Raw genomic sequence first — 12,255 nt, 5'->3', positions numbered from 1 at the left:
TTATGCATCACGTTTTTACTATACACTTTTATTCTTATCATAGATAAATGCATTATTGCAGGAATGCACTCTTGCTGACCTACTATTAAATTAATTTGCGGGAACAGGTAAATGACCACGAAATGTGTTTTTAAAATGCGTAAAACCAAATTGTATGTTAAAGAGACCTAAGAGATTGAGAATATCTCTTGTGTTGTACAAGAGTCTAATCCCTTATAGAGTTTTCTCTTTTGTCTAATTAAAATTAAAAAAATGGTGAAATATAGCTTTAGAGGAAATGCCGTAAAACCTTCGACTTGCTATATTTCCTTCCATGATCCCCGTGGAGGATAGGTCTAGTGGAAATCGGGTGTTTTATTCAACACCAATGCAAATGACAGTATGGTGTATAATAAATCACTATTTATAATCACTTCTAACATGTAGACATATTTACCTTATAGAAAAGACACCCAAGCATCTGAGTATTGGCATCCTTGCATTGTAGTGCCCTGCATCGTCCACTAAAATTCTATTCTCCGTCGGCATTGGCGCTACTGCTACCTCTGGGACCTTCCCCGTCAGTTAGTGCTATTAACTTTGATGACTCAGAGGTAATTCAGACAAAACGAAATCATCAGCCTATTAAGTTTGTCTCCATCATATCACCCAGCGCTCTCTCAATGGCTTCTACTATTGATTGTCCTCTTTGCCACATGCAGGCATCCAAGCTTTTTATATTGGTCTCAGCTTTCAGAAGATTTGTTCAATTGGTAAGTTTAATATGTATTTTTTCTGCTACGTCTGGAAGTTCCTTAATGGCAACAATGAACATGCTATTGATCTTGTCTAACAGCAAATAAAAGTTACAGTGTTAGAACCAAGTACTATACCATGTATATCAATGATAAGGAACCCACAATGATATTGTGCCAGATGAACTGTAGGCTTACGTTAAGTTTTGGCATTCTCTCCAGGTTTCTTTAGAGCCACGTTTACACTAGATGGAAATGGTCAGCTTTTCTGTTTCCTTATTTGTGTTCTAATCTTTAATTATGTGATTGTAGAAGGGGTATTAGGAGTTTTAGGTAAGCTTTTCGGTGTTTAAAATATTTAAAGGGCATTATAGGATTCTTTGTTATATGAAATTAAGTCAATTAAATAGCCTACAAGTTACCATCATTTCATAGATCTACCAACTATAATCATTTTTAATATCATATACAGTACAGCGATACATCATAATGACTGCAAACAACAGCATCCCATTATATGACTGCACAATATAGCAGTGAAACAGTAACTAAAGCATGGAGGGGGTTTCACCATGATTTTTGTGGCAGAGTGGAGACAACTTGATTGGTCTATGGTTAAAGACAAGTAAAGGTTGATCTCTAGTCTTAGTCCCTGAAGGTCTGGATACATTGGATTGCATATAGTCACCCTTCCTATACTGCTTACTGTAATAGTGGTATAATTGCCAGGCTCTGACCTTGGGTGAGTCTTTATAGCCCTACTCGAGATGTTTAGAAAGCTAGCTAGTCTATATTATAGAAACTGTATTTATTATTTTATATATATTTTATAACCTATTGTGACCAGTTGTTATTTTACTTTCACTATCGTTGACATTTTGTATAAAAACAAAGTACCGTACTTACGGTTTACAGAACAGAAAAATGTAAATGTTTACTAAGTACATCATTTTTATTGTGAAAAGCTAATGTTATTTTATACAATAGGTTATTTTTATATGACACTGCCCACCAAGTACAATGGATGTGCCCATTATGTAAAGGTTAATGGGCAAAAGAGTACATCCACATATCAACATAACCACAGCGCCAATTCTTATTATATATAAATATGTATAACAAATTTAAAAAATGACTATAATAAACTTATGTCTGCTGCAACCAAGTAGTATTTCATCTAGTCCTCAACATTTAGAGGACTAATATAATTTATTATTTTAAACAGGCTAGGATTTACACTATTGCAGCCAGTGGGCAGGTGGCACACTAACCTGTGCCTCGTCGTTTTCAGATTCCTCCACTCCATTCAAGTTTAAGGAGTTTTTCAGATTTTATGTAAATCGTTGCACAATGAAAAGTTTTGAAACTTAAAATAACTGTCTCTCAGTTCCTCACTATGTTTAAGATATCTCTTTGCTGTCAGTGAATTTGAGCATGTTTACATCAAGAGACTGAAACTTGACCAAGCCCTCCTCGCAGCTGAGAGATGAACGTTTCATTTTAGAGTGATTAAACTTTACGGAAAACTGGGGAAACTCTTTTAACCCCTTAATGATCAGCCTATTTTAGACCTTAATGACCAAGCTATTTTTTACGTTTTTCAATCGTCGCATTCCAAGAGCTATAACCTTCTTATTTTTGCGTCGACATAGCTGTATAAGGTCTTGTTTTTTGCGAGACAAGTTGTATTTTTTAATAGCACCATTTTTAGGTACATATTATTTATTGATTAACTTTTATTAACTTTTTTATGGGGGGGGAATAGAAAAAAATCTGAAATTTCGCCACTCTTTTTTGCGTCCTAAATCTACGCCGTTTACCGTGTGGTATAAATAACACAATAACTTTATTCAGCGGGTTGTTACGATTGCAACGATACCAAATTTGTATAGTTTTTGTATGTTTTACTACTTTTACACAGTAAAAACGCTTTTTTTTCAAAATTATTTGTTTTTGTGTCTCCATATTTGAAGAGCCGTAACGTTTTTATTTTTTCGCCGATGCGGTTGTGTGAGGCCTTTTTTTTTGCGGGACGACTTGTAGTTTTTATTGGTACCATTTTGGAGTAGATGCGAATTTTTGATCACTTTTTATTACATTTTTTTAAAGGCTGGAGGTCATGTGTATTCATTATCAGGACACTTGTGTATGTGGCTGCACATCGTTCTAGTAAGAACACTATGTGCTGTGTAAATGAATGGAGAGGAGTGCATGATGCTGATTGGTCACTGATTCGTCAGCATCATACACTTCTATTCACAACACCCAGTTAGTAAAACAAGTAAACACGCCCAGTTAAAAACACAATACACGCCCAGTTGGACATACGAAAAGAAAACACGCCCAGTTGTCCATTTCAAAGCTCATTTGCATATATATAAAATAGCTCATAACTTGGCCAAAAATGAACGTTTTTAAAAAAACAAAACGTTACTGTTATCTACATTGCAGTGCCGATCACATGCAATAGCAGATAGGGGTTTGAGAATCTGGTGACAGAGCCTCTTTAAACCCTAAAAGAAGCAAAAAAATTGTTATTTTCCCAGCTGTCACTTATTCATTCAAAATCGTCACACAAACTTATATTTAAAATGTCTATAAATTGGAAATGTGGCAGCAATCACTATGTCGCCAAACCCTGCCAGCTAAGCTATAATTCTAAGTAATAACAATTTATATCTTAAACTTCTAGCATGGAAAACAGTCTAATATAATGAATGAAAATTATATTGCTTCATAAAATTGGATAGGTTGAATTTGATATCCCAAATGTACTGGCTGTTTCATTGCTATGGGTAAGAATTATTCAAGGACAAAATTGAGTATTAAAATGTGATTTACATACACATCTGTACTGCATAATAAATATGCTGGCGCTGGAGCAAGGCTGCTTTCAGTAGGTTAGAATTGTCACTTAGGCACAAGTGGTTTTGTGGCATGACAGGGTGACCTTTCAACATATTCGTAAATAGAAAGCATTAGAGACATGTACCATCAGGACATTATGTGCCAAAATAGAATAAACAGCCTGAATGTAGTGTAGGTAGTTATGGAGCAGATTACTGATTTCAATAAACAAAAACATTAAAGAGCGTTTCTCCTAAAATAGAAACAATCATTTTTAAATACAAGTCCTTGAGTTGTCCTCTTGTGTGAAGTATATTAATATTTTGTTCGTCTGTTTTTTAGTTATATCTGTTTCTTTAAAAGCTACGCCACAACCAACATAGCTGCCATTACAGCTCCCATAGGAGTTGCAATCGGTTTTCCTAAAGTCCTCATGGGCAACTCTGCCTAGTTATGCATCCTAAGAAACTTGAGAAAAGGATCACTCTTTACTGAAAGTGCTCCTGCACATGCACTGAAAGTCGACCACGTCCCCAATAACGGAAGGGCCTCTCGTTGAATGAAGATAAAACTGCTTTATTGCTTTAAAAGAGGGACGTGTATCGAGCAGCAAATGTCTGTGTTTAGAACTGGAAGCTACGCGTTTCGACCTGGTACTTAGGTCTTCATCAGGCTTATGAGAAAAACAACGAAGAGCATTCTTTAAATGCTCACTTGAGAACAGAACACTTCTGGGTCAGAGGTGCAGGTGAAAGTTCGTATTGGGAGTGGTCAGTTCCCATTACTCTGCCGGTAATTGTTGAATGTTTACAATCAATCATAGTCTAAAGAGTAAAATGCATATGAACTATAAAACAATGTTAGTTATGCATCCTGGCATTCTGAATGCTCGGGGCAAACATTTCACAGATTCCTTTAATTCGGAACGGATTTAATAGAAATGTTTACAATATGATAGAAGAGGATGACCCATGAACTATAAATATGCATAAGTCATAATTGGCATACCTTGAATCTCCGAGACCTCAACTGAAAATTTGGAACAGGGCCCCCAACTATTACATCATTTATAATACTGGTCTCCTCTTATAGGACAGTGTGACCTTTTGGGCCTCCACAAGCTCCAGGGCCCAGGTGCAACAGAAATGACTGCACCTCATATTGCTACAACCCTGCAAGTGATTGATTCTTATGTTGGAGAACTGCTCTTTAATACTTCCTTATTGGAACAATTATGAAAAATGGACCTTCACCCATACATATTGGTAACAGATTTGTGAACAATTCATTAAAATTATTATGGTTCATTATAAGCCTGTCTTAAGGTTCTTATATATTTTACTGAGGGAAAGCGGGTTTAGGGCTATGCTCTGACATACTTGTACATGAAAAAACAATAGGATCGGACACTTACTAACGTTACATTGAGGGTTTATCCTAAGTATAGACCATAGGTTGAGAATCCCAGAAAACCCACTTAAATATATCAGAAAAAAGCATTTTACTATTACTATATTAGTGCCGTTTTGGCACTAATATAGTAATAGTATACAATGACGTCTGCTCATTGATGCATCCTTATTCATTTTACATTATGTGGGGTTTACCTTGTTAAACCTATCTTCTAATTGTCATCTGATGGACAACTACCTTGTCATGTTCTTTACGGCTGCGTAATTATTGTATATTGGTGAGTTTTAAAATGCTTTTATTTTATTTCTTAGAACTTGGTAATGTTACCCCTACATCTTTTTTTTTTTAGGACAAGTGTATATCTAAACATTCTTAACCACTGTTTGGGTCAGGTGTTTTTCTATACTTGTTATTACTTTTACAGACAGCATTATATGTGACCATAGGTTCTATATAAGGGTTGTATATATGTATGTCATATCTAGAATGTCATTGGTGTTGACTTGATACATAAAACATTCTAATAACAAGTACCAGGACATGTTTTTAGCTCATTATTCATGCCCACAAACTATTTACATATAGGTCCATCTGAACTTCTACTGTAAAATTATACAAACCAGTGTACCATTTATGTACATGTCTGTTTTTTTATATTGAAAAATTGTACTATCCCTAATACATTTTTCTGAGAGGTCACTTCGAATATAATGTAAAGCCTGAGTTAAAAAAGAAAGGTAGTGTCGGCCACCATGTAGTTTTTGTAAATAATCAACATTTTGACACTATATGGAACTTGTGCTTGCGTCCAACCCTACATTAAGCCTTTGCCTTGTATCTCCCCATAAAAAAGTAGTAAAATGTTTAAATTCCACATTTGTTGCAATTTGTGTGCTTCTATTACATTATATTTTCCCGTTTTGTATGGTTTAGCTATTTTGACGTCAATATGAGCACTTGACCAAGTTATCCATGTGCATTAGTCAATTTTTGTCAGCCACATCTTCCGGTCTGAGTTCATTCGTAGGCCTAGGACCAGTAAAGAGGCGCCGATACCGAAAATAGCTGCATGCAATTCTTCGAATACTCCTATATTTCTCATAGTATAATGTAGGCATGTGTATTGGCTTAACATGTGCTGTATTTCACAGGTAGCTGCTCTGTTTCATTCTGACTCCCTGTATCCTGAAGCATCTACTGTAGAAAGCATAGGTCAGCCTCTCAATGCAAGTCTATGAGATTTAAAACGAGGCTCTCATAGACTTGCATTGGAAGACAGACTTTCAATCCCTACAACAGATGCTGTAGGTTAAAGGGATTCAAAATGGAGATCACGTGACCCAACGGCGGCCTGAAACGGAGCAGTTACCCTTGTAATACAGCACCAGGTAAGCCGATACACATAACTACGTCACATTTGCAAAGGGGTGGTGCAGACAAATAAAGGCCGGAGTGCTTCTTTAATTGCGGAAATACAGACATGACCTCCAACAAATTTAATTTGCATTGCAGTCTCACTTTTCTTTTAGGTCATAGTCTTAAATGTATCTCTGGTATTTTAGAAGGGTTTAAGCTTTCAATGAAGTCGGACATTTTTTGTGTTTATTTTTCACATACATGTTTGTTAATAGAAAGAATATCAAATTGTAGTTTGTTAAAACAGAGAAACAGTTGTAACTATCCACAATCTAAACATAAACCTTATTTAAAGAGGCTCTGTCACCAGATTTTCAAACCCCTATCTCCTATTGCAGCAGATCGGTGCTGCAATGTAGATAACAGTAAAGTTTTGTTTTTTTTCAAAAACGAGCATTTTTGGCCAAGTTATGACCATTTTTATATTTATGCAAATGAGCCTTTCTTATGTACAACTGGGCGTGTTTAAAGTTATGTCCAACTGGGCGTGTATTGTGTGTGTACATCTGGGCGTTTTTACTTGTTTTACTAGCTGGGCGTTGTGAATAGAAGTGTATGATGCTGACGAATCAGCATCATCCACTTCTCTTCGTTACCACCCAGCTTCTGGCAGTGCACAGACACACAGCGTGTCCTCGCGAGATCACGCTGTGACGTCACTCACTTCCTCCCACAGGAACTTCATCGCGTCGGATGAGCGAGGACACGCTGTGTGTCTGTGAACTGCCAGAAGCTGGGTGGTAACGAAGAGAAGTGGATGATGCTGATTCGTCAGCATCATACACTTCTATTCACAACGCCCAGCTAGTAAAACAAGTAAAAACGCCCAGATGTACACACACAATACACGCCCAGTTGGACATAACTTGAAACACGCCCAGTTGTACATAAGAAAGGCTCATTTGCATAAATATAAAAATGGTCATAACTTGGCTAAAAATGCTCGTTTTTGAAAAAAAAAACACGTTACTGTTATCTACATTGCAGCGCCGATCTGCTGCAATAGGAGATAGGGTTTTGAAAATCTGGTGACAGAGCCTCTTTAACAATTCTATATAGCTCAATTATTAGAGTGAGTTGACAAGTTATATTATTAAATGATCTACTCAGAATTGGTTTTTTATACTATTATGCCCAAATGAAATCTCTGTGTAAAGCAACATAATATCCAGTTCTTTTTTTTCCATTACGTAGGCATGCATTTGTTTTTATTCTTATATTTTTTTATTATTATTATTATTATCATTTGTTTTTTTATTGTTACTTTATTATCCTTGTCAAACTTATAACATACCAAATATGTCATTCCACAAATATGTGTAGAAATAAAACTACTGTACCATGAATGCATGTTATGTATATTAACATGGTTCAGGTAGGTATATTACCAGCTAGTACATTCATTTGAGTTATAATTTAATTATTTATTTCAATGTCTCAGTGAACGGGTAATATGTGGTCAATACTACTTCATATGTGAAAATCTATCCAAAATCCATTCGCTCTATCAACAAATCTCTCAACCGGTAAAAAGGGGAAATTACAATGGCACAATTAAAAAAAAAAAGTTTGGTGCTGAGTATAAAAAAACAATGTTCCATTTTTAGAAACTTTTTCATATGCAGTTTCTATTAAAGATTTGAGTGAACCGGAGGTCAATCTAATTTTGCCTTTTTTACGTAATGGTTGTGTAAACCTACACAATAATTTTTTTTTTAATAAAGAACTAAACCTCTTTGAAATAGATCTTGATAAAAGAAAATTAAACAAAAAACAAACCCTGTGTATCATACTCCCTTTCATCTGTACCCTTCTTCTTGCTAACCTCCTGAATGTATGTAGGAGACACATGGATGGCTGCATGATCAGACTATACAGAGTTTGTTTGTTCTCTGTTACCACAGAGATGCAGATATCTGCTGTAATAATAAAAATAATAATTGCCCCTTTAAGTGGGTCTTATGGCAAAAAACAATTAGTTTTTTTGAAGCTTTATAATAGTGTATTATTTTTATCATATAGATTCCAAGTGATACACTGCAGTATTGTCGTCATAAAATGCTGACCAACATAATGAATACTTTATAATAGAATCTTGATGTAGTTGCTGAGATTATCCAACCTTGTATATAGTTAACGTTTAATAAATGTATTTTAAGGGGTTTGTTTTTTACAATGTTAGCAATATTTTGACTTTTCAACACCCAGTTCATCTGCACTAAATATCATCTATTAAAATATCCTAAACTACTAATACTTTTGATTACATATTAACTCATGCATTAGATGTTTTCTGTAAACTACATTTTTAAGTATTTGACTTAAAGTATTAAATGACTTTAAGAATGTTACATGGGTCATTTGTGCTGTTGCGCTCTTACTTTTGTGGTTGCTTAGTTTTTTTGTGGTTGCTTATTGTGATATTGTTGTGTATATTTACATAGTAAATGGAAGGTAACTGCACAATTACACATGCTTATATATGTTTAATTTCATCACAGACGAACCAAACTCCTGGAGTGCACCCTCTGCCACCTCCCCAGGGCCGGAAGTAGCCGTTTCTCTTGAAGACATGATTGCACCATTATCTTCATCACATTCAGCCTTGCCCTCTGACCCTACTCACCAGATACACCCAGAGCCAGTATGGGATATCTACAGGGAACAAGATATGGGAAAACCAAAGGAGCATACTGCAAATGGTCATAAAAAGAAAAGGCTGGGAGAGTCAAGGGAGAGATCAGCAAGCCCAAAGAAAGTAGATAGGTCAAGGCGGGAAGAGAGCTTCAAAAAGGAGTTTCAAGAAGGCAAGACGAAAAAGTCAGATAGTGGCAAGACCATTTCTGCAAGTAAAATTACCTTGAAAAATGTTGGTGAAATGGGAGAGTGCGGGTACACGGCAGTCAGTGATAGTGAAGGTCGGATCTCCAGGTCCACTGAAGCAAACAGAGAAGGAAACTTCTGTTCAAAAGACATATACAAGGATGCAACCAGTGAGAAAAAATCGGTGACTGCTCTTGAGCAGGTCAGGTCAGATTCAGGTGGGGTATCAAAGGTGTACAGTAGCAATATGACCACCTCTCGAGGGGGCACCATGGACCAAGATGAGAGAGCTGCTGAAGCTAAATGCAGTGAATTCCAAAAGGAAAGTCATTTATATCCTAGCAGCGCCCGCAGCGCCAACACTGCACCTCGGAAAGCAACTGTCTCACCAGGACCATGGAAAATTCCTGGCTCTGATAAGCTACCTAGCACCCTGAAATCTGGCACTTCAGCCATGAGCAGATAACTCAATATGTGACTGTTCCCTTTACTTGTTTCACGTAGACTTGGAACATTTTTCTTAGTCTCTATCGCAAATAATTTAATTTGATTTTCTTTTTATTTATTTTTATTTTCACATGTATTTACCTACACAAGTGCATCTGGGACCAGGAGCATATATTTTATATTTCTTTAAGGTTGTGCACAATGTCTAACCAGTATAAAGAAGCAACTGTACATCAGTACCTGGAGCTCACAGGTCTTATATCTCTGGGCCTAGCAGCTAAGGAAGAACCAAAACAGCAAGGAGTACACCAGAGGCAGACAGTGCAGTTTAGCTTTAGTATATATTTTCACTGTATGAAGGATATGGGATCTACTCCAGTGTTGTCTGTAGCAAAACAAAAGGACAAACCTAGAGCAATCACAAACTGGAACATCGCCTTAAAATCAAACTGCACTGAGTTCGATGAAGGAGAAAACGAATTATGCCTTGTAATTCGACAATGGTATTGTAAATATATTGCTATCAACATATCTAGACAGGGGTTAAGATATTTCTCTGAAGCTTTGAATCTGCAGACCATAATGTGTTCAGTTGGAAGGTATCTTCATTAACCCGCCTGATTCATGCAGCGTATGTAGGTAGGTGTGTGTGCTGCCTGTTAACCTGGACAGTTAGTCTACTGACTGATGTGGCTCCATTTTTAATTGCCATTTTTTTCTGTGAATAACTCATATTTCTGTACATTTCAAAGGAAGTTAAACTGGAGTTCAATGTGTACATTTGTACATGTTTACGTGTACATGTATTGTATTAACAGTACATGGTAGCTCTCATAAGTACATAAGAAGCAGTAGTAGTCATCCCAGCAGTAAAAATAAACCGCACTGTTTGACAAGACTTCATTGAAACAAAACTAAACAAATGGTGAAAAATACAAAATCTCCCAGTGTAAATCATTACGTCTAGCCTAGTTTCATGGGTACGAATGATAGAGTGGAGTTTAGGCTATACAGCATGCAAATCTGCAGCTCAACTTCTTTTCTGACCCAGCATTGTAAGCAATACTAGCACCTTGTATAATCCAGACCATTTACACAAAGTCACTTTTAAATATCAACATAGGGGTTACTTGGGTATAAATTCATAATATGCCTTCTATAAATTGCGTACTCCCAACACACAAGGAATTCAACAAGTCATAAATGCAGGTTGCCAATTACAGCTACTAAAGGTTAAGAAACATAAAAGGTTTCCCCTATTGCCTTACAGTCCACCATACCACTATCTGGATTCCATTATCTACTTTTGGAGGAGAATTATAAATTCGCATCTGCACTTTCAAAGGGTTTGCTATATTTATATTGCAACCAAGAGCAGTTTATTGAGAAACCTATTTTCATGAAAGTATTATACGTAAATATCTAAGAAATGTAAAAAATATATATTAGAGCGATGTTTGAGGAGAGTTGAGGGTGCATTTCATTTCACTTCTAACTATGCTTTTCATCAGATGTGCAATTTTTATATGACTTACGAATCTGTCCCTGTTCTTGGACATCTCCTAGTTAGTCCTGTTTAATAAGCGGTACATTAAATGTTTAATGTTCCATCTGTGTAAGTCTATGAAAAGAAGAAGCATTTGGATGCCAATTGAATTTTGCAATTTTAAAGATAAATAAATCTTCATCCATAAAAATAAAGCACAAATACAGAGCATTTTACTGATGTCCGTGCCCACCTCTTGCTTGTGCTATTGTGTTAGGCAATCACCATTACCTTGCCTAATCAAGTTTTGGAAAATGCTTCTGTAGTGTAAGTGCACGTCCCAATATTTCTCATTTTCCATATGTGACCAAGCTGGTAACAAAAAGAAACACTACGTAAAATAACATTATAAAGTCTATGTTGCAGAGTATATTGCAATTACCAGTGAAGAAATTGTTTTATACAGCTATAACAGATAATGTCTGAGAATGACACATCATCTAAACCCCATTCCAGATGATAATTCTGGGTAGTGTTAGCTGTGAATTTACCTTGTACAGCTGTATCTCTATAAATATAATTCCATGTATTAAAAGTCACAGAAAGGCTGTAAGTGAGCAACTATTTTTATGAAATGCACCACTGCGGTTAACTTAACTTTTACATAAATCTTGTTTACTGTATGATATTCTAAAACACTGTCAAATAAAATATATATCCAAAAATCGTAACAAAGGTTAATCGTCTTTTCTCAATGATTATCTCATGTTTATTGTACACTCCAAATATGTCAAAAATTTCACATAGAAGGATTGTTACATCAAAAAGTTTTGACCATAGTAGTTGCTCAAACTAACATCTTAAATGCCAAGTTCTGCCTCTCAGCCCATTTTTCATTTTTTCCTCCCCTTCGTCCAAGGGCCATAAGTTTTTTATTTCTCTGTCGACACAAGGCTTATTTTTAGTTTCTAACAGGACCATTTTTTGTACCATATTAAAAAAAACTTTGTGGGGTGGATTAGAAAAAAAGACTGATTTCTCGATTGTTTTTTGGGTTTTGTTTATACGATGTTCACCGTAAAGTAAAAA

At 35.9% G+C, this 12,255-nt stretch overlaps 1 protein-coding gene across 1 annotated transcript in view; it reads left to right on the top strand.

Moving 5' to 3' along the window:
* MAGI2 (membrane associated guanylate kinase, WW and PDZ domain containing 2) overlaps positions 1 to 11,883 on the top strand; it is a 967,915-nt gene extending 956,032 nt beyond the window's left edge. The window contains exon 22 of the mRNA XM_075857349.1: positions 8,912 to 11,883. Coding sequence (XP_075713464.1) covers positions 8,912 to 9,699 — 788 coding nt within the window. The 3' untranslated portion in view covers positions 9,700 to 11,883. The remainder of the gene's footprint in view (positions 1 to 8,911) is intronic.
* Positions 11,884 to 12,255: the final 372 nt, after the last annotated feature.

The sequence above is a fragment of the Rhinoderma darwinii genome, chromosome 3 (assembly GCF_050947455.1).
Source record: "Rhinoderma darwinii isolate aRhiDar2 chromosome 3, aRhiDar2.hap1, whole genome shotgun sequence".
NCBI lineage: Eukaryota > Metazoa > Chordata > Amphibia > Anura > Rhinodermatidae > Rhinoderma > Rhinoderma darwinii.
This window is presented reverse-complemented; position numbering and strand designations above follow the sequence as displayed.